The 22,440-nt window shown below is 37.1% G+C and overlaps 1 protein-coding gene across 1 annotated transcript in view; it reads left to right on the top strand.

Annotated features, from left to right (window-relative positions):
• Positions 1–4,520: 4,520 nt before the first annotated feature.
• Positions 4,521–22,440, top strand: part of LOC110051685 (MAM and LDL-receptor class A domain-containing protein 2-like) — a 105,927-nt gene continuing 88,007 nt past the window's right edge. The window contains exons 1-14 of the mRNA XM_020757743.2: positions 4,521–4,656; positions 5,705–5,850; positions 7,641–7,790; positions 8,467–8,631; positions 10,454–10,744; positions 12,632–12,888; positions 15,739–15,829; positions 17,381–17,518; positions 17,699–17,961; positions 19,132–19,222; positions 19,477–19,611; positions 20,154–20,410; positions 20,844–21,012; positions 21,383–21,526. Coding sequence (XP_020613402.2) covers positions 5,805–5,850; positions 7,641–7,790; positions 8,467–8,631; positions 10,454–10,744; positions 12,632–12,888; positions 15,739–15,829; positions 17,381–17,518; positions 17,699–17,961; positions 19,132–19,222; positions 19,477–19,611; positions 20,154–20,410; positions 20,844–21,012; positions 21,383–21,526 — 2,197 coding nt within the window. The 5' untranslated portion in view covers positions 4,521–4,656; positions 5,705–5,804. The remainder of the gene's footprint in view (positions 4,657–5,704; positions 5,851–7,640; positions 7,791–8,466; positions 8,632–10,453; positions 10,745–12,631; positions 12,889–15,738; positions 15,830–17,380; positions 17,519–17,698; positions 17,962–19,131; positions 19,223–19,476; positions 19,612–20,153; positions 20,411–20,843; positions 21,013–21,382; positions 21,527–22,440) is intronic.

Raw genomic sequence — 22,440 nt, 5'->3', positions numbered from 1 at the left:
GTATCATTGGATAAAATGGTTTTAAATCATACCAATTATTAACTGGAAAAAGCGGAAATTACAAACAGCAAAGCTTGCTTACACAACAATGGTCCCTTGCAAAACACAAACAAAAAGTCATCGGAAGCGTCAGGATCCGAGTAATAACTGTCATAACTGGAAAGCGCAGACGGCTGCAGACTGTTTTTTTTACCGATTACCGCGATCGAAAATTTATGAAAACCGCAAACCGCTCAGTCTTATAAAACCGCAATACCGCAGGTTAAAATAAAGATTTCCGCAAAACCGCACCAAAAATAACGCAAAACCGCATCACCGCAAACCCTTACGCCCCCCTCCTATCCACTGGGTAAATCACAACGGGGGCCTGGCTTTAGGCATTTCGCAGGCTTTGATTGTTGATGGCAAAACTTTAGGGAAGTTGTCGTATGTAGGGAAAAATGTATCCTGTCCTTTAAATTCCTTATGAACAACCATTGACGTCACTACAACTGAGGAAGTTGTTTTCACTGACCTCTTCGAAAAAGAGTGCAAGTTAAATAAAAGTTTATACCTTGCTCTATCCCAAACCTAGTCGTGTACATGTGGAATCTAAAAACACAACATGTCCGACCTGTGCCAGCAGAAACTCAAGTCAGTTTGGAGCTGGTCTTTTTACCGACAATTTGGCTTCAAATATCCTTTCTTTTCTCAGCTGGAAAAGACTCATGTTCTCGACCTCTTACAACAAGGAAACGTTTTTAAGTTTCCAATGGCAAAAGGAAATTGATGACACAATGACACAAAGTTCTCGCATTGAACATTTTCGTTGTTCGTGTTGCGTTTATCTCCCTAGTTGAGCCGTTTTTGTCATCTTCTCCACTCTATATCGACTGGCGGCCTCGACTTGCCTCATGAGTTTTGAATCTTCCCGAAAAAGAAAGTTACCGCCTACAAAGACAATTCTTTGAGAATGTAACATAAATTTAGCTCCTTGATCCTTCTGGATCTCGAAAGTTTCGAATGTCACTATTAAATCAGTGAAGAGAGAAGCTCTTTACAAGCTGTGGCCAATAACGATAAAAACTTTATCTAAGTGTCAAGCCATGTAGCCTGGGAGAAACCCATACTAATAAGGGGACACAGACTAATACAAAATACAACACTTTAATAGAAGATTAAAGACGTCTATGTCTTTTTTCTATAACATTCGATGCCATGAGGAATTTGACTCAAAAATGCCATTAAGTCTTATTTTTCTACACGTTTTATAACATCCTACGCTAACTTGGAGAACAATTTAAGTATTTCCTTTCTGGCAAATATCTCCATTCACTCACTGACCTCTATTTAGCGATATCGGAACAGCCAGCGTTCTGCCAACTACTTCCCGCATTCTATCACAGATGGAAGAAGCTATATCCAATTATTTTTAAACAGTGGTGGTGTGAAAAAGTGTAATATCGGTTACAGGAAATTACATGATAGGCCTGTCTATAAATATTTTTTTATCTGAATATGCAATCAGGTAATATGGTAGAAATCTGCGTTTCTTGTTTGTTCAGACACGCTTAATATATATATTTTTTCTAGCCTCTTCTTATACAAAGCATGAACATGACGAAAGCATATACGCACGTAACGTTTTCCATTTTATGTCTATTTGGATGTCACTAAGATAACTTTAAAAAAAAGAAAAATTATTTTTTTTTTAATTACGGCAACTAAAGAGGGCACTAGATCCATAATGGTCTATTTATGGTTGTCTACGTTTTGATAGACAATACAAGGAAAGAATTTCACTGTTCAATAATCATTTGCCCAGTCATGCTCCCAAGTTAGAAGACATGGCAAATATTGCCATTGTTGACCATTGTTTTTTCGAGTTGAAATACTGTACATTTCACTTTTTTATTGTCACGCTAAATCAGATCACTTGTTCGTTTTCCATGCTTTGATCTGAGTTCATCCTTTGTTCGAATGTGTCTTTATGCAGGCGCTGGAGATCCTGAAAATTGTACAATGGTCACTCACTTTTCTTTCTGAGCACATGTGGTTGATCCTTAAACACCGAAGTCTCCCGCGGAGAAAAATAGTATTGCTATCATATGAATACCGCAAGCGATATCAAGTATAGTCAGATCGAGTCTATTTGTTTTTAATAAGGTGTTATTTACTTCAATATACGGTTTTCAAAAGGTTCGGTCATCGTATTCGAATTATTGGACATCCAACGGAACCGAAGTAAATATATGAGTCAAAAATAACGCACGAGTATGATATATCATAATTATACGAAAAAAAAAACTGTTTTTGATGTATTTTCTCTGATCACGATGAATGATCAAGAAGAAGGTGTCGTAAAGGGAAGCTTTAAACGTGTTAACCATAGTTAAAAGAGAGGAATAGTTATGAAGCCCGGCAAACATCAAAGGAGCAAACAAAGATGCCAAGATTTATGTTGGAAGGTCCACGACCGTGCACAATCTTTTGTTTTTCGCCCATACACTATGCATGAATTACATAATCAGAGCATTTCTGTTGGTTAGTTCCTCGGTCAGTAGTAAACAACAATTGTGTTTTGTGCACGGTCAAGGCCAAAAAAAGACAACAAAAACATACAACAAAGAACTTTGTCTAGTTTCATAACCATTCACCTTTATTAACTATGTGTTAACTAAACGTTCAAAAGGAAAAATCTATAAACACGGCAAGCAGTGGCAGCTGAACTATGGGCCATTACAAAGATTACCCTCCTCCGCTTCCGACCACGTAGCTGAAACACACGAATTGCGTGCCCTTGGTAAGGGTGATGTTACCATGAAAACACACTTGTACAGAAGTATGTGTTGAAGTTGCCACGAGAATAAACTTGCCCTGAAGTATGTATTGAAGATGTTTTGTTACAGGCCACTTGAAGAGGAGCCTCTTGCTGTATTGGTCCGACAATATTAATTATTAATTTTTCTCGCAGAAGATTTTAGTGTCGAAAGCAAGGGACGTATACTAAATGAAATATGGCGCACCATAAACGTGAACCCGCTGTTAGCAGTTTCTGCCATCCGACGACTTACTAACCTCAATTTAATGGTAAACTCAGTTTTCATACTTTTATTGTTACAGTAAGGACACTCGAACCATGAACACTTGATATTCTTTTGCACAATTTTGGCGACTATAAAATGACGACTCGTCATATAATTAATCGGTGCATGATTAATTAGCCTTTTTAGACTTTGTAACATCATTAAATACTCTTCAGTTAATAAGAGGGTTATTCTATAGCCGGCGGGCAGACGTTTTCTATTTCCTTTTCCCGCGCGAAAGGGAATAGTAGAATTCTCCATGCTGGCTATCATTCTTCAGCCGGCCACTCAGCTGTGGTCTATTGGAAAAGTTGTCCTCATAAACGTATTCCATTTACTCGAGGATTCTAAATTTCTAGACTTGGTTTAGGGAATGTACCTCAGTCTTTTTTAAGAACATTTTGGCATAAGAACGTCAAGTATGAAAAACCAAAACTAAGAACATGCTAAGAGTGTACCAAACTGGATAAAGTTCAAAGTTTCGAAACATTCAACCTTGGCGTCAAAATAGTAATTAGATCTCTAAGAACAGTTTTCTTATCACTATTTCCGCGGTTAACGCAACTTTGTATTCAACGATTCAATCGTGATGTTCTGAGTAATACTTCCTTATTTTAAAGTACTTTACAAATACCGATAAAAAGTTTAAACTTGCCAAAAGAATTTATACTACATCACAGCGGAGTTTCACTTGACTAATCCGATCGACGGTTTGCCGAGAACTTTCATTGTTTAATTAGTGTTTCACAATGCTAACCTACTTGGCTACGTTTGAAGTGGGCTACTTTTTAGGCATTTACTAATAGCCGTTAAATTTTATCCAAGGCGTCACTTTACTTCGGCCGTAGGGTCGCTATATTACTTTCTGAACTAGAGTCGATGCGAACGAAAATTGGTGACTATTGCTCTCCAGTTGCAACTTGCCTGCGACTGGGGCGATAATTTTCCACAATGGAAAAGTTAACTTTGACTTTATTAAACGATAAGAAACCCCTGATTTAAAATTCCACTATTTCAGACATCGAATATTTTAGACATTGTAATGCCATCAGGCTCGATTTCCTGAGCCATTCTCCCGCCAACGTCGCTTGACTAATTATAGACACGCGGTAAGTCACCTGATACCTGTGAAGTTTATAATTTAAATTGATTCTGTCTGTTTTTTGACATCACAAGACAAAAACAAAGAAAGTGCTTTGGATTCATTTTAAAACAGCACTTAAACGAAATGCTGTTTGGTTTAGAACTGTTTGACGAAGATAATTCAAACAGAGCTGGATTACAAAGGAAAAGATATGCATCGACAAACACAAACTAAACTTGTTAATAGCACTGGTAATAAAACCGAAACCAGAGCATGCATTTTATTTACTGTCATCCAATATGATTGGTTATATGTTTCCATAAGCGAATGATTGACATCCATTGTAATGTCTGGGGATCTTTGCACAGCTCTTCCGTGCCAGCCTCTGAGCTCTCGTTGCCAGATCTTGGCACAAACTGCTCGACTTCCTCTTCTGTAGCAGTCAGAAGAATTTCCGCCACTGATTCATGTAGCGAGGTTTTTTTAACACTGTTGGACATCCACAAGGTATGGTTTTTAGAGCAGTTAACTTTTCGCTGTCCTTTTGCTTTGCAACTGCACTTAGTTTACGCGGTGCCTTGCACGGCCGTGCGAGTTGTCGCTGAGGTGTCTTTCAGTACTCAGGTTATCGTATAATAGAAACAAGCAATATTACGGCGAATTCGGTGCTGCTGTTTTCTTTCGCAATCAGCTAATAGGTAGCTAACTCCTTAAAGTCGCCTTGTAATGCAGTTTCCATTCTTGAGTTATGCAGATGTTAGAAGCTCCATTAAACCCCTACTAATCCGTAACACAACATTAGGGAGGTGTGAGAACTCGATTTCGGAACTCGGGATTTCGGCATTTGGCTCTGAAATTTACGTAAACAGCATGGAAAACGTTGAAGATAGCTATTTCTATAGTTATGATCCTGTTTCGATCGCCAGACTGTAAAAACAAAAAGAAATTCAACGTTTTAAACTGGAACCAGCTTTCACCTGGTACAACATGGAATTTTTGAGGAGCCCGCACTGCATGTTGAATACAGTACTTTTTGTGCAATGCAACATGCGAAACGAGGCTAATTTTGCTCGATCTGAAATATTTCGACTGGTACATCCGTCAAAAATCCCGCGAATTTTATTTATAGACAAAACTCAGTTTCTGTCTCTATAAATTTGAAAATAGTGATTTTTTACGCTGTTATGGCGCGTGGTTCTACAGTAAATTATGTAACGCCCCCATACCCATTTCACTATAATTTTGGACATTCAATTGGGTTTTGAATTTTTGCTATGACACGGAAATTCAATTGAATTAAATCAATTTGGGTTGCGAATTTTTGATGAAACTTTCTCAAAAAGCCACTAAACTAAAAAGCTCACACATTAGGTAGGTAGGTTGCCTATATTTATTCACGATATGTGATGCGCCCTGACAACGGGGGACTGCGTAAGTGTGTTTGATATAAGGCTTCTGCAGTGCATAAGCACAACGCTTACGTTAATTTTGTTCCGTTCAATATCAAAAGAAAAAAGTTGATATTGTCACTAAGGTGTGAACATTCTTTACCTAGGCCTGGCTTCTCGTGGCTTACAGCTCGTTTTTGTCCTATCCTGTGAGTCAAAGATAACCGAAGCGAGGGGAAGTTGAACGGACCTTAGAGCTGCCTGAAAATGCGACGGGGGACGCTCTTCGCGCTCCTTCTGTTGTACACAACAGGTAGGGTATTCTACCTCATATTATTTGGGCATTCATAACAATTACAGAGTCAGAGAAGCTGCTAGTACCGACTTGCACGTGAAAAGCAAACAATGTATAGAAAAGAGGAGGCCTTTGGTTCTTTTACTATAACTTGAATGATGTTTTGCTTATACGGTAATTCTACGGTTTGTTATCGGAATAATTGCATTAAACTGCATTACCAATATCGAGGCAGCAAATGTTCAGTTTGGAGGGTAAACACATTATTATAGTGGTAAGCTGCAATTGCCACCCAAAGGATTTTAAGTTATCCGCACAATTGTTTACGTGATCTTAATAAAGCCAGCGTGAAAGATGATAGGGAATTTTTTTTCCGCGCGAACGTTCGCGCATGGTACAAGTTTTCCCAAATCAAATGTCAAGTGCCGGGTGCTTCCTAATTTTGACTCTCAAATTTCATCTGCTTTCAGCAAATTGGTTTGTGCTGTTTTAAATATCACACGAGGGGAAAAAGAAAACTTTTTGGGGAAGTTCTTGAGAAAATATAGAAACGACGAGAGGAACGATTATGCGAAGACTTTGTATTGGATAGCATTTTGTCTTTGTTTTGAACTCCAGTATTTGACACAAAGTCGGTTGCTGTATTTTGATCAAGATTTTTCACGCTTTGTTTTACATACTTTAACAAATCTTGCTTGTCTTAAGTAAACTTTTTCTTTGATTGCGGCTCTGAAGACCTTCTTTATGAGCTTAAAAGGACTTAAATTTGTAACAACATCGAATGAAGGATTGTAAACAGAATGAAAGAATTTTAACTAGTCTCCAGTTATTCCAGTGTTTTATCGCGGATTCTAGCCAGCCATTTCGACAGCTAAAAGCAGGAAAAAAAGTTTGGAAGTTGGTTTTCATAAAATCACGCTTGCCACGACAAAAGTGCCGACACTACCAGGGGAGGGGAGGGGAGGGAAATTGTTGACTATTAACGAGGTGCCGTTCCATGGTTCAGCTGTTGGTGTTATTACAAACAGTATGGCTCTGGACTAATCAAATATATATACTTTGCCTTGAGGTAAACGACTTCAGTGTCGCTATTTCTAATATGTTTAAGCCATAAGAGCCATCCATTTTAGTTCTGTTTGTTTGGTCACCGTCCCTGTGTTCAGTTTAAAATGGCGGAAGTATTAAATAAATTGCAGACGTAAAAGTTCAGTTTTGACGTTGAGCAACAATGGTTTGGTTTGATGTTTGAATGAAGTTTTTACTGCTATGAACAGAATTGCCACGGTGTCTCGTCAAATCTTCGATTCAGCAACCTATAGCTTGTTTACTTTTCTGTCGTGAAAAGAATTCGAAAGAAAGCTTTACTATGTTTGCCTCTCAGTGTTTAAGCTTGCAGGTGTTTAAACCCCGCGCTTTGGAAATCTGTGTTTTTATTCCGCGGAATGTGCGACCCTTTTTATGTTATTCGTCCATTTTCTTTTAAGGATGCTGCCTACTAAGCTTAAATACAAACGTCTTTAGCCTGAAATTGTAAGGGAGTTATGAACGTGAATTAAGGAAGATGTCAACAAGGCGTGTTGGTATGGGAAAGGAAAACTGGGAGCAACCAGTCCACAGTGCCCCTGAAATCTGGAGAAAACATAAGAACAAAAAAATATATATTTCTGTTGATGAGTAATCATAAAATCTGTGAGTATTCAGGGACACCATTACAATGCGTTATTTTTGAGAAAAAAAATAAATTTAAATTGTTCCTTACTCAAGTGATGCATGCAAAGAATTAAAGTTTTTCCAATCTCCTTTTACAGGGGCTACTGCTCAGAATTGCAATTTTGAGACTGGCTTATGCAATTACAAACAAGACAAGTCTGACAAGTTTGACTGGAGATGGTATCATGGACGAACAAGATCTTTTGGCACAGGACCAACTTCAGATCACACACCGAAATCCAACACAAGTAAGTACAAAGCCATTTTTGTTGCATTTTCATACGATAACTTGTTCTACATGAGCGGCAGGTTGGGAACAGGTTTTGTTTAAATTTTATTTGTTGTCTTTTTACATGTACAGGGTGGCAGTTGGCACGTTTTTGTTAACAATAAATTTCATGTACTGCTATAGGCATGGCCGCTATGAGCTGGGGCATATACTGAAATTTAAAGAAGGGAGTTTGAGATATGGACTGCCGAAGGCGGTCTCATTTAGGGGGGTCCAGTTGCATCCTCCCACCAGAAATTTAAAAAATTGAATTCCTCAGAAATGGGATTTCTGGGATTCTGAGGCAAGTCAACATGTTATTATGTTTCATTTTTTTTAATTTAGGGGGTTCGACAGAACCCCCCTGAACCGCCTTAGATCAGCCCCAGCGTAAGGGTGCAAAAACCAGCAGGGATTCTGTCTCTGGGGGCTCTTTGCACAGCGTCAAAGACCTGTTGTAATTAATAATGGCTTGCACCTGTCCTATTAGGTTCACTAATTAAAAGATTGACCACCACTTTGTCAAATGATTTGTTTTTTTCAGTGACTATAGAATGCTTAAAGCTGTTGCTGCAAGAAGACAAAAATGTTTGATGCATTGAGTTGGATGTTTTTGGAAGTGAAATTATTGACTGTTTTTGTGTTATCTTTTTCAGTTTTAACCATCGGTGGTAATTCCAGTGGTGCAGCATGTGTATTCCCATTTACTTATCGTGGGAAAAGATATACCAAATGTACAGATGCTCGTCATACCCTGCTTTGGTGTGCAACAACAAAGAATTTTTCCGCAGATGGCAAATGGGGAAACTGTGTCCCAAACAGTAAGATTTCTTCTTAAGGATGTTTGCGCTAATTGTTTCTGTGCATCCTTACTGCACACACAAATTCACACTCCATGTCATGCATGAATGTGCAGTGATAAACAGTGATAGGGCAGATAACCATTGCTACAGCTAATGATCTCGGAGAATCATTTTCCCTACGGATTTTCTACATTTAGCAAAAAAATGGAGAAAATCTATCAATTTGAAGTTTGAATTTTTTGCAAAATGCACCATCGAATTCCTTTCTTTTTAGCTCTTTGTTTATCTGTGTGATGGGTTCAAATGCCTCTTGAAGGGTTAAATTTTGTGAAAATGTTGACAAAATTTGGAACAGAACCACTTTTACAAAATATGACTAAGATCGTCTGCCTCCATTGACGGGTGTCTGGAAAACCCGAATAGCGAATAGCGAATAGTTGTGAATAGCGAATAGTCCCAAATAGTGCGGATAGTCTCAAATAGTGCGAATAGTGGCGAACAGTCTCAAAAAGTGGCGAATAGTGACGAATAGTCATCAATAGTCACCGCTTTAGATCTAATATACTGCGTTAATTAATTATCCAAACAGCAATAAATTCAGTGAATTTATTGCCTTTTCTTCTGTGAACTCAGGCTAGGGCTGTCCATCGCCAACATTAAGAAAACAGAAAACACAAGGATAACCTAATAAAGACGTATTTACACTTTTGCAGCGGTTAAAACAGAAGAAATTATGTTTAGAAACACCTTTTGTCCTGATAAGCGTCTGTGCTTTTTAGCAGGAAAATCCCATCCTGCGTTGCTGCAAGGTTGACTGTGAGATACTGGGTACCCTGATTGCTATGATTTGCCACTATTTGCCACTAATTCAAGACTGTTTGCCACTATTCGCACCACTCGAGACTATTTGCACTATTCGTACTATTCGCTATTCGCTATTTGCGACTATTCGCTATTTGCTATTCGGGTTTTCGAGACACCCTCCATTGACTCACCTTTGATCTTTTTAACTATAAACCCCTGTAGACCATGCTTAACTACGTGCTCCAATTTTTAAAAATCAGGTTAGTTTTCCACATGCTTTATCTCTGAAATGAAATTGACCCCCATTTTTTTGCATTTCTGACAGAAGTAACTCACTATCTGACTGCAGTAAAAATTTAAAAAAATCAATTGCCTGGTAAATTTTCCTGTGCTTGTCCTTAAATAAGACAATTTACAAATGTTTGTGTGAAATTGCTTGAGTAATGTGTTCATCGATACCACGCAACCAGCATGAAGTAACGACATTGAACAACAATGAGCTGACATCACCATTGTGACAATGTTGACATGGCCATTGCGACAATGTTGGCGGTGTGGATTTGCCAATCTTGGATGTTCAATGACTCCTGTTTGTCTTTTGTTTCAGATCACTTTCATACCAATTTCTTTTGTTTTTTCGAAAAATGGAACAAAATTAGTGTAAACCTCACATTAACACTTTTCCAAACTGGAAAAGTGGGAAAAGTCCAGCTTAAAAGAAATGTTTTTCTCTAATGTATAGGATAAAGATAGCAGTCTAATTAATATTAACGTGTTTCTCATAGCATTAGCTTTGAAAAGAAGTCAAGTTGATTTTCAGTGTCTGAGTTCTCATTTACTATTAGTCCTTTTCCAACTCTGGTTACCTATGTGTAAAAGAGACATGAAGAAGACCATGTACAGTAAACTATCAATATAAAAATGTCTCGTAAAGGCCTGATAAGCCACGTGACATCAAGAGGATTGAATGCGTTTGAGTTGGTACTGTTGGGTTAAACATTTAAAAATTCCAACTTGTTGCCATTTGTTGTTTTAGGTGTATATTCCCTTGGCTGTTATCTGACATATCCAAGACGCCCTATTTTTAACTACGCACTGACGACAATAACCCGAGGATCAGATGTTATACAGCAGTGTATAAATAGAGCAAACAAAATCACCAACCGAAACTTCCAAGGCATTGGTATAATGAAAATTGGCTCTGGATATAAATGTATGGCTGATGCTCAAGCTGACCGGCTATACAATAGATATGGAAAGGCTACTTGTGGCTCAGATGGGTTCGGTTCTTTTAATACTAATGGGACAGCTGTGTTCATGTTTACAGGTGATTATTGACTTAAAGAATAAGAATTCTACTTAAAGATGGTTTCCAGTCTGTACTGCATAGTCCCAGCACCCTAATTTTATTAGTGGTGTAACGATTAATTGAATTTTCGCTTTATCGCAATTACATGTATGACTGTTTGGTTTGATTCACAATTCTTTGATTCCACGTTTCGATTTTGGTTCGATTTTTTGCAGACCTTTCCCAGGGTGCCCTCAGTGAGTTGTTATATTGTGAAATCAGAATCCAGAACTCTTTAGAATGTGCATTTTTGATTGACCAGTAAAGACATTTACATTTCGTGTGCCATTTTGTGTTGCTTGGTAAAAATTAATGTTGCTCTTCTACCACCCCTTGAGAATTTCCAAATAAGGCAAACCATGTGTGATACACTCATTGTCATGTTCTCAAACATGGCGAAGAATGACTAAGCGATTATGAATCCACCTGCATCTTTTAGATTAATATTTTGCATAATCAAATTGAAACAATCGAAATTGAAAGACAATAATCGAAATTGAATCGAATTGCAAGGAATGTGAATTGTTACATTCCTAATGTTTATAAACATTACAAGTCTCACTCGATGGAATGCGAATTGATGTTATTCATTACAAACCACATAGTATTACCTTATGTTTGAGGCCTTTCATCTTCTTGTTTCAACAGCTTCATTGATTTTTACAGCACTGCTGCAAAGTTGTTTCATCAAGTGATATGAGAAAGAATGAAGCATAAGGCTTCGACCGCCTCACATCCGTAATCATTATGGCAGTTGTTTTGAAGCTTTGAATTTACTTCATGTATTAAAGCAGTTGCAAAATGTTAACATTTTGTGATGTCTTACATGAAACAAAACAAAAAACGTAAACGAACTCTCGAGTGTGCGCATTATGGACTGGAAATCATCTTTAAGCACTAAACACAAATTATAATGCTACAATCAGTTAGGCTACAGTTGCTATTGTACCCTATTGCCCAACCGTTATAGTTCACCAAAAGTGGTCTATGATGACAAGTGGTATTATCTCACATAGGCGATAGGATATCCCTGGAAGCTTATCAAACAATAGTTTGAACTTTCTGCTCAGTTAAGTGGCTCTTAAATTGCAGCTTTCTCTTACAGGTTTTAGGTGAATTGAAAAAAAATTGACCCTCTTATATACATGTAGATTTTAGTTAGGTACAGTAAAACAGCAGGTGGCTGCAGAGGTTAATTACAAGACATGTGGAGAAAAGCTTTTTTTTTAACTTTTTGTTTTCCACATTTTTTAATGGACCTTAAGTGAGATTTCTACCTATACAATTAGATTATTTTCTCTTGATTTCTGTGAGGTGATAGTTGATTTGGCCTTTATCAGCCATCATGCAGTCATAGAAATCTTGAGCTCACAATCAAGTTCTTAATTAGTAGACCTCTACTTGCGTACTATTGCAAAACAGGCTGGACCTGTTTCAAATGATATTACAGTTGGAGCACAAAGAATACAGTTAATTCTACGTAATACTGTTTGTAAAAAGATATGTTTTAAACAGATATGAAGACACTTGAGTGCCAAAATTTAGAAAACATAGTGGCAAAATTGGTTAGAAAAGAGTAAAAACAAATATTAGGTTGTCAAACATCCCAAATCTGCCTTAACTAATTAATGGGGGCACATTTTTGGAAAACTCTGTATGAATTCTTTTGTTGTTGTAAACCGTTTTGTTTCAAAAAACTCATCTAGACAGTATTATGCATGAGCAAACTATTATTTGTACTAGGTCATGTGATAAGCTCCCGGCTGGTGAAAAGGAAGGGGAAAATGCATCAAATGATAATTGTTTTTTAATTGCACTGGCTCCTGTAATTTCAATACTTTTCAGCTCCAATTCTATTTCTTCTAGCTCGATATGTGTACATTGAGGCAAGCAGGCGCAGAAATGGAGATTTTGCACGTCTTTCCAGCCCGATGGTCTCTGTATCGCAGCAAAGCACAAAGTGTCTGACGTTTTGGTATCATATGTACGGTCCTCATGTTGCCACGTTGAATGTGTATGCCAACACGACTACTCTAGGAGCTGCGATCTGGTCCAAAAATGGAACACAGGGCAATGCGTGGAAACAAGCAAGTGTAGATATTCAAATGAGTCAATCATATTTGGTAAGTTTACAAACTTTTAAAGTTCACCCTTTAATGATTATGTTTATAGTGTTACTGGCGCTTGTTGAATAAAAACTTGTATTTAAGACCCAAGATATTTTCCCAAGTTTGGTGTTTGATCTCTAAGCACTGGTGACCCTTGAAAATTTCTGTCCACAAGACTTAAGGGTGCTGGCTACTCTTCAGAGAAATGTGAAACTCATGAATTTTAAAGTTAATTAAAAAAAAAAAATTACAGTTGTCTGAAAACATAACTTAAAAACACCATCACATTTTGATAAAGGATGTGAGACAAAAACAACAAGAACAACAATCTTTATTCACTCTATTCAGGTACAAAAGAAAGGTAAAGACAAAAAAGAAACTATGGAAAACATAATGATAGAGATTATATAACTATATGTTCAGTTTGAGTCAGTGTGCAACAGCCAAAGTAGCAAAGCTCTTGAGTTAGCTGCTGCTTATTTACAAATAAAGAAAGGAAGGAATGAAGGAGGAAATGAAAACAGGAAGAAAATATCACATTAAAGATTACTTTCAGAAAAGTCAAAAAACGATATTAGATGTGACGACAAAGTGAATTATAATTGGAAGTTCAAAACTATGACTGACAATTGAGGAGATGATTTTTATACCACTTTTTAAAGCTACTAGTAGAGAGTCGTTTCAAGTCATTTGAGATACATGATATATCTCTGATGAGAACCAAAATAATAGGTCCCTCTTTTTGCCTCGTTTCCACGTGACCACACAAGGTTATGGAGGGGCTTAACTGCATTCCTATGTTGGAATTCTTAATGTTCCCATTGTAAGGTTGTGTTCGATTGGGATCAACCGTTTCAACAGCAACCGGTTCGGGTTCATACAGTTGTTGTTTCTCAATTGAACACTTTCCCAACCTTTTGCAGTTTAAATGCAGTAACCCCTGGGAAGAGTCCTTTGTGAGCTACCATCACACATCATAATCGCACAAATGCTTTTTCAACTGTTGCAACCTGGTTTTAGGAAGGTTGAAAAAGTTTATCAACCAAACAAACCAATTTAATGTTTTTTTTTTTGCCAACAGAACACAAAAAACACCAAAGAGAGACAATTGATCCCAATAGAACATGACCTAAGATTACTGTGTTCCTGGCAACTTGCAAGTTAATCATTTTGGCCTTGAAAGACAGGCATAAAATGTTGAATTGGGCTATTAATTTTGGAAAGACAAGTTTTAACCACACTGTACAGATTTCTTTTTTTATGGGGACTAAATTGCACTTTGTGAGAATAAGAAAACGGGTATAAATCACAAGAATTAATTGTCAATAAGGGTCAAATTGGGGCAGATGGAATTGTATTTTTAAACACACCTAAAGTGAAAATGCGCTCCTGTTTTTGTTATCTACTATGGAGTTTAAGTAACCACAACGGCGACGCCGAGGATAACGTCAAGTAAAAAGTGATTTTATATTTTACCTACGAATCTCGTGGTAATCCAGAGTTATTTGCTTTGTTTATTACTGTCAAAACTTTTACAAAACTGAATCTGGGACTTAGCGATAAACTTGAAATAAAAATTAAAAAAATTAGCTGTCGTGGTTCACATTCTCCAGGCAATGCAGAATTTGGCCGTTTCTTGTTGTTATTTTGCTGAGGATGGTAAAGAAGTGGACTAAGAATTATAATGCGTGTGCACAGCCATTGTTTTCCTCATTAAATCTTTTGTTTAGCGACATTCCTGTTGCTGTTGCCATCGTGGTTTTCTTAAACTCCCAATTATTATGCTACATCAACAACAGCATCAACAACAATCTTTATTTTGTTCAATTTACATTTTTATATTTAGACTGCCATGCAGATAGCTAAGTGCTAGTTTAGGTGGGCCGGTGTATTAAGATCTAATTGCAAATGTTTTCATTTATTTAATAAATAGATTACAAATTTACAAAATTAGGAATTTTTATTTTAAAAAGGAAGCAGAATAGAAAGGTGGGAAAAGAATGAAAAAAGAAGTGAGGGGTATCAACTTTACTTTACAACTTTATTATGACTCGCATATTTACAGTTTTACAGAAATATATACACATTAAGTTAAAAAAGCTTGGCAATAGCAACAATGTGAACCCGGAGGTAGCCTGGGCTAATCTAGGTATTTATAAAGATTAATAATATTATTAGACAATAAATTATATGTACATCTAGTATTATTTTTATTGTATTTTTTTTTTTTTTGCATTACACTTGTTATGTTTGGCGGTGGTTTCTTTGCACTCAAAAACAAGTGACATGAGGCATTCTTAGGAACCTTCAATTTTTCCTATTTGGGAGGTGCCAAAAGTGCCCCTGAAGTGTTATAAATATTTTCTTTAGAGGAAAAGTTGCTTCTGGTGGTCTAACAATAACTTGTTTTATTTTTCTAAAGTGTTGGCGGAAATTTATCTCTTGTTACAGTTGAACCCAGCTATTTCAAAATCTGAAGGGAAAAGAAAACTAGTTTGAAAAAGGAGAGGTTCAAAATAATGTGGTCTGCTTTAAATATAAAAATAGCAATTAATTCTAAACTCTTACTAATTGCATGTGAGAGCTGTACTGTGGAATATTGGCTTGAGTTTGTGGCAGTATGGAACAAGCACAGCGAGATCTGTAAATGACTGAGGGCCAATATTCTTTAGTATGGCTATAGCAAGCTAGCTTAATAAGTATAGTTTAAAAATATGTTATTGTACATTGTTGTAGACCATTTGGTTAACCCTGATATGAGCTGGTCTTATCAATCATATTTTATGAAATGGTTGTGGCTTGAACATTTCTGCTTTGTGTTTTATACAACGTATCACACTATTTTCCTTTCTTTGTTTCATTTAGCTGGTGTTTGAGGGAATCACAGGATCCAGCTATAGAGGAGACATTTCTGTGGATGATATAGAGCTGAAAGATGGATCCTGTGCATCATCTGGTAAGAATGTGAAGAATGCCAGCGCTAATGAAAGGGGATATAATTACATACACTGTATCAGGGTTGTCATTAAGGTTTGATTCACCTGTAGCCTTGGTCTTCACTCCGGTAACAAACTTTCTAAATTATATGAGTGAATTGTATCAACTACAGGCAAGTTCACTTGTAACATCAAGGACCCATCAAGCATGCTCAGGCATAACTGGTGTTTCAGGTTTCAGCTGTATCTGGTGCTATGGGTTACGGCCCTTATTGACAGCCCTGTATGTGAAAAGTTTCTGCTCAAGCTGAATTTTAGCTTGGTAAGAGTGCAGATGGTATTCTATATATCTTGTTTGACTGAAAACACAATCATTCCACAAACTCAAGTTCTCCTTTGAGTTACCTGGGCTTTTGGTTTCTTAGCGCATTTTCTCAAATAATGGAGCTGAAATTGCCAGCTCAGCATTTCAAACTGAGCTTGAATTTCAGCCTGAAGTAAAATGCTCCATGCAATCACCAACTTCAATTTGAGTGCACTTGTTTCAGAAGCTGGGCTTAAATCTAAGCTTTATTAAATGGGCTGAAGTTGTCCTTGGAATCATTCCCTAACTGATAGATCAATTACCCTCCCTATACTGATGAGATCTGGTAGAACTCTTGCAATACTTTGTGGTATATGGGTAGGTTGTGGTTGAAATAATTTGTTTTTGATTGAAAAAGTTTCATTTACTAGTTAAATGGCAATTTAACAAAGTTAACTGCTGCAATCTTAACAAGGTATTCAAGTCAGCAGTCAATCTCATGAGTGTAGGCTCATGTGGAACATTGCAACTACCTTACCACCAGTTCTGTGAGTTCTTGAGCAGTAATTTGTAGTGATTGTTGAAAGCAGTCTTGAGCGGTTTGCAAGCATTTTCCTACCCCACCCTTGGATTTTTTTTTCCTTTCACAGTCTAATCAGTATTTATAAATATCTCATCGTGTGGTTACATTTATTTCATAGTTTTATAGATTTTTAGTAACTTTTATCCATGCAAATCTTAATTCTAGTACATTTATTGTCCTGTAAGAGGGCCACTAGTTTATTAGTATGTACATGTACATACTATTTTTATGTGTTACATTCCTTAAATAAAGACTTTACTTAATTACTTGTGGGAGGCATGGTGGCCTCATGGTTAGTGTGCTCGTCTACGGATTAAGCGGTCCAGATTCGAGCCCTGGCTGGGGACATTGTGTTGTGTTCGTAGGCAAGACACTTTACTCTCACAGTGCCTTTCTCTACCCAGGTGTACTAAATGGGTACCGGCAAACTTAATGCTGGGGGTAACCCTGCGATGGACTAGCATCCCATCCAGGGGGGAGTAGAAATGCTCCTAGTCACTTCATGCTACAAAAACGGGGATAAGCTCCAGCCTGGTGGGCCACTTGGCTCGTATGCAGACTTTACGTTTACCTTTACTTACTTACTTACTATTGACAGGTCCTGGAATGAGGGCTCAAGAAGTAAACAGTGATGTCCATAGCGAGTGCACTATATTTATAACATGCTCACCTATTTCTTTTCAGGTGTGTGTGACTTTGAGAAAGATTCCTGTGGTTTCACTCAGGACCAGACAGACAAATTTGACTGGGCTCGCAACAAGGGCAAAACACCGACCTCTGGGACTGGTCCATTAGTAGATCACACTCTAGGATCCAGTCTGGGTAAGAGACAAATAATAAATTAATGAACACCAGCAGGATTCCAGATGAGTTTTAAACTTTAGAAAGAAGATTTTGCATGTAGTTAACTTGTTATAAAAGTCCCATATAATTAAATATTAATTTTTTTTCAAGACATCTCCGTGTTTGTTAATTAGGGCTGATTTCTTTGTTTCCTTGTAGGATATTACTTGTTGTTTGAAGCATCTGGGCATAATATTGGTGACAATGCCAGAATAATGAAATCTTACCCTAAGACGCCCTCCACTGGCAATTGCCTTACCTTCTGGTACATGATGTATGGTTCATCTCTTGGAACACTCAATGTCTATCAAAAAACAGGAAATAATATTGGAAGTGCTATCTGGAGTATTTCAGGTGATCAAGGTCGTCAAAGGACTTGGCTTAAAGGACAGGTCACCCTTAATAGCACAACTCAATTCAGTGTAAGTCCATCAAGTTGTAATCAGTGAGTCACAGTTTAGGTATATAGTGTAAATAGCCCACCCATATCAAGAGTAATTGTCACTGAAAATCAAAGAAATCATGGCCACAGTCGAAAAATTGATTTTGCTCATACTTTGCCAGTTTGAAGGCCTAAGTAAATAACTGAAGGAAATCAAGTTTACTTAGTTTTTGAAATATCCAATATAACGGCAGAAATCCACGCAAAATGGTCATTGCACTGAAAGCTCAGATTTCACTTTGTGATAATCTGAAATTTTACACGTTTCAGCTTCTTGCTACACAGAAGTTTACATCACTGTAAAACATTCTCAACTTTAAATGCATGTACAGTGTATACATAAATTCTTCCTTAATCAAGATATAGTGATTATTTTCATTTCTTGTGTTCTCTGAGCAAACCGTGAGCCCCGATTAAGACACAATTTTCTAATTAACACAAAACTCAAACATTATGCAAATTCAGTGAGGAAAAAAGCTGACTGTTAGTGCTTCAAATCATCTGATATTCTAGCCAAAGACAGTTCAGTCAATGAATTGTAGGTTTACAGTTTCATTTTCGTGGATCTACCAGCAATTTTGTATAAACACTGATCAAAATGTGAGAAAATTGTAGTTCAGCCCCTTTGAAATTTGCAATGTAACATGACTGTACAACATGTTGCAGAAATAGGTGAAAATTTTCTGTTTGCTTAAGACAGCACAATAAAGGCAGATTACAATTTCTTTAACATTGAAATGCTTTTAAAATATAGTATTTATCTCAAAAAATTGCAGACAAGAGTTAGAAAAGACAAAAAGAAACACCAAACTTTTAAATGAAATGTGGTCTCCCGAAAGTAAGAACCAAAAAAAAAATGGATAGAAGATTGCAGATAAAGGAACTCAGTCACTGCACTTTGAGTTATTTTGGCTGTGTGCAAAATTACCTTTAAATTGATGAAAACCTATAGTTTAGTAAGATAGAAAAATACCAAATATGGTAAAATAGACCAGTAATTAGGAATGTAAGGATGGTTAAAGATGGGGAAGATTTACACAGATTGCAAACGAAGAACTTAAAGAATTTAGGCAAACTGTGACGTAGCTTGATGGTAGGTTGAACTCCAAAATCCAAGCAGCCAAAATGTTCTGTTATTTTATTATTATAGGTTGTTTTTGAGGGAATCCGAGGAACTGGTGCCAGAAGCGACATTGCTATTGATGACATTTCAGTGGCTAATGGCGCGTGTGCGACTCATGGTTAGTCATAATAGATTTATGTACATTTCAGATTTACTGCTCTTTGTGCCAGTAGGCATATAAGGCCATAACATTCTGTTTCCACTGTGCCCTATCCCTGGCTACCACTCTCATGGTGTTTCAGTCATTCCACCCTGCACAAAGCTCTTTATGGGTTCAAATCCTGGCATCATCACCTAATTTACAAGGTCTTGCAATAAATGGTAAAAAGGTTGAATAGCATGGATTAAAACTTTACATTTTACTATGTTTAGGGGACTGTAATTTCCAGACTGACTTCTGCACTTGGAGTAATATGCGCGGTGATCAATTTGATTGGATACGAGGATCTGGAGGCACACCTAGTTCTTTCACAGGCCCTGACAGAGATCGCTTGGGTTCCCTATCAGGTAGGCTGAGGCAAAATAGATTTAATCCAAAATCTCAGACAATTGCATAAAATTATTTATTTCCTTGACAAATTGTTTTTACTGTGTACTTCAATTAGCCTAGAATTTGATGCAGAGCTGTCTATAAATATACTTATCACTTAGAGTAATGAGCTACATGTAACTAAAATCAGCTCAAAATCTGCAATGTCTGAATTTTTACATCTGAACACTATGTGCAGTTAACAGGGCAGGAAAAAGCCAGGTCTGATTGCCCAGAGCAAGTACATTTTGCTCTTGGGCAAGTGAAAATAGAAGTTCAGTGGCCAGGTGGGCAAATGAAATTAGCCTCAGTAGTCTAGTGAGTCTGAATGAAAATGTTGGGTTGATAATGATAATTTCCAGTCTGAAGCTATTTCAAAACTTAAGACTGCAAGTGGTCTTCCTTACTGTGCTGGGAAATTAACTTAGCTGTTTACACCATTTTGCATTAAAGAAAATAGAGAATTCTTAGTGATATCCTAAATTTATTTTCCATTTGTTTTCTTGTTGTTGTCACTAAGGTTTCTATGTCTTCATTGAAACATCAAGTCCAAGAAAAACAGGGGACAAAGCCAGACTAGTCAGCCCTCAGTTCAACGGCACAGCTTCCAAAAACTGTTTTACTTTCTGGTACCACATGAATGGTAGAACTATTGGCACACTCAATCTGTACCAGAAGGTTGGCAGAACTCAAACACTTATCTGGACTCTGTCAGGAAACAAGGGGAGATCGTGGCTCAGTGGACAAGTGCCTGTTGGGAATATAGCTAATTACAGGGTAAACATTGCATGACGCAAAACAGCTTGACTCCAATATGGAGTCAGCTGTTACTTTGAGCATGTGAGTCAATGTACCTGTGTTATGGAGGCAGCATGGCCGAGTGGTCAGCGCATCGGACTTGCAATCTAGAGGTCCTGGGTTTGATTCCCGCTCCGACCACTACCTGGATTTGTTTCATGGTAGCATCAAGTTCAAATCCTTGGCTATGCTTGTACATTGCTAACTGGTTTGCCTCCAGCCAGTTGGGATTCTTAACAATGTTATGTTCAATTTGAATTATTTGTTTCAGTTGTTTGCTTGGCCCCAGTAGCCTTTATGCTATAAACACTGCAGAGGATAAATAAAGGTTTTTTTATTATTTTTTTTAATAATAATATTATTGTAAAAGTAATTGATCTTCATAGCTGATATTTTAATCTGTCTGTAACAGATAATTGCTGAGGGTGTTAGAGGAACCAGTTATACAGGTGACATAGCCATTGATGACTTTAAGTTTCTTAGTGGCATCAATTGTCCGCTGACACCACAGAGTGCAGATCCAAATGCCCCAACAACTGCTCCTTCAACGACAGCACCAGTAGTTACAACTCCCATTATTCGTAAGTTACTTCTACAGTGTTGCATTAAGTTTTAGAAATAACAAATTTAAACTATTTTTGATAGTGATGATATGATTCAGCAAGCTCAATTCTTGGGTTGTCGTGTTTGAGGACTTCAGCCCAAATTTATTGATTGATTGATTGATTTTTGGTTCTGGCAATGGTGTATGCCTAGGCATTACCAGTGTCATTGTAGAGCACACTTGAAACAAAGGGTGTATCAAAGGGTGTGACCACTTGCCTTTCAAATAAGTGAGCCTCTTGGAGCAAAGCAAGATAACCAAGGAATCAAATATGTCACTTCAGTTGGAGGAAGATCCCACCCAACATTCCTACTTCTACTGATACTTACTCACCAATTTATTTGCAGCAAATGTTGGTCTAAACTGCAATTTTGAATCAAATATATGTACCTGGAAACAAGATACAACAGACCAGTTTGACTGGACACGAAAGTTGGGTGCAACAGCTTCATCAAGCACCGGACCGTCTGTGGATCACACCACAGGAACTAGTAAGTTTAACTAAACCTCAACCCTCATGACTTGTAATGCTCTGGATTGGCTCGAAAACACACTTTTGCACATCTGCTATCTTAGTTTCTCCAAAATTGAAAAATACAAATCTGATGCTATTTTTCTAGACTATGTGCAGACCTATCTTTTAGTTATTCTGTCGACTCTAAAATGATTAAATTAGGGGGTGCCCAATATGTGTGAAAAAAAAAGAGGAACTACTGACAAAGTCTGAGAGTTTGAATTTTGCATTGCTTTTGCAACATAAAAGTATGTGATGTCATGTTAACTAACGAGCCACTTAAGTTTTTATCACCAACAACACAACAACAACCATTTTATTTTTCTTAATACATAGATTATCATGTACCAAAAAAATGAATTAAACTTAAATAAGCAAAAAAACTACTCAAAATAGTACTTAGGAAAAAAAAACTACTCAAAATAGTTTTATCCTCATCAGGCATAAGAGGTGCTGAATTTACAACTGTTTACAACTCAGCTCAATAGCATGCTTCATCTTGAAACCAGTGCATTTTAAATTTCAGAGTTTCATGGCAGTGCATGACATAAAGCTACATACTGGGATCTGTAAATCACTTCAATGAATATCTGTAGTTTGGGTAAATGCACAGACCCAAAACTTGGAGAAGTGTGTTCTTCATTTATCACCTGTGACATTACAATTCTTGACTTAATCCACTGAATGGTTTTTGATTTTGGATTTATTTATTCATTTTATTGTGTGACCAGTGAAAATGATCTATAAATAAGAGTTTTCACAGGTTGCAAAGCCTTTTATTTTCAAACACAAAGCAGGAGTTGATCACACAACAACAACAATAACAACAACAACATCAACAACAATGACAACAACTCAACAACAGTACTTCAACCCACTTGAAACTGACAT

Source organism: Orbicella faveolata, unplaced genomic scaffold (genome assembly GCF_042242905.1).
Source record: "Orbicella faveolata isolate gen_17 unplaced genomic scaffold, um_ofav_v1 contig_46, whole genome shotgun sequence".
NCBI lineage: Eukaryota > Metazoa > Cnidaria > Anthozoa > Scleractinia > Merulinidae > Orbicella > Orbicella faveolata.
This window is presented reverse-complemented; position numbering and strand designations above follow the sequence as displayed.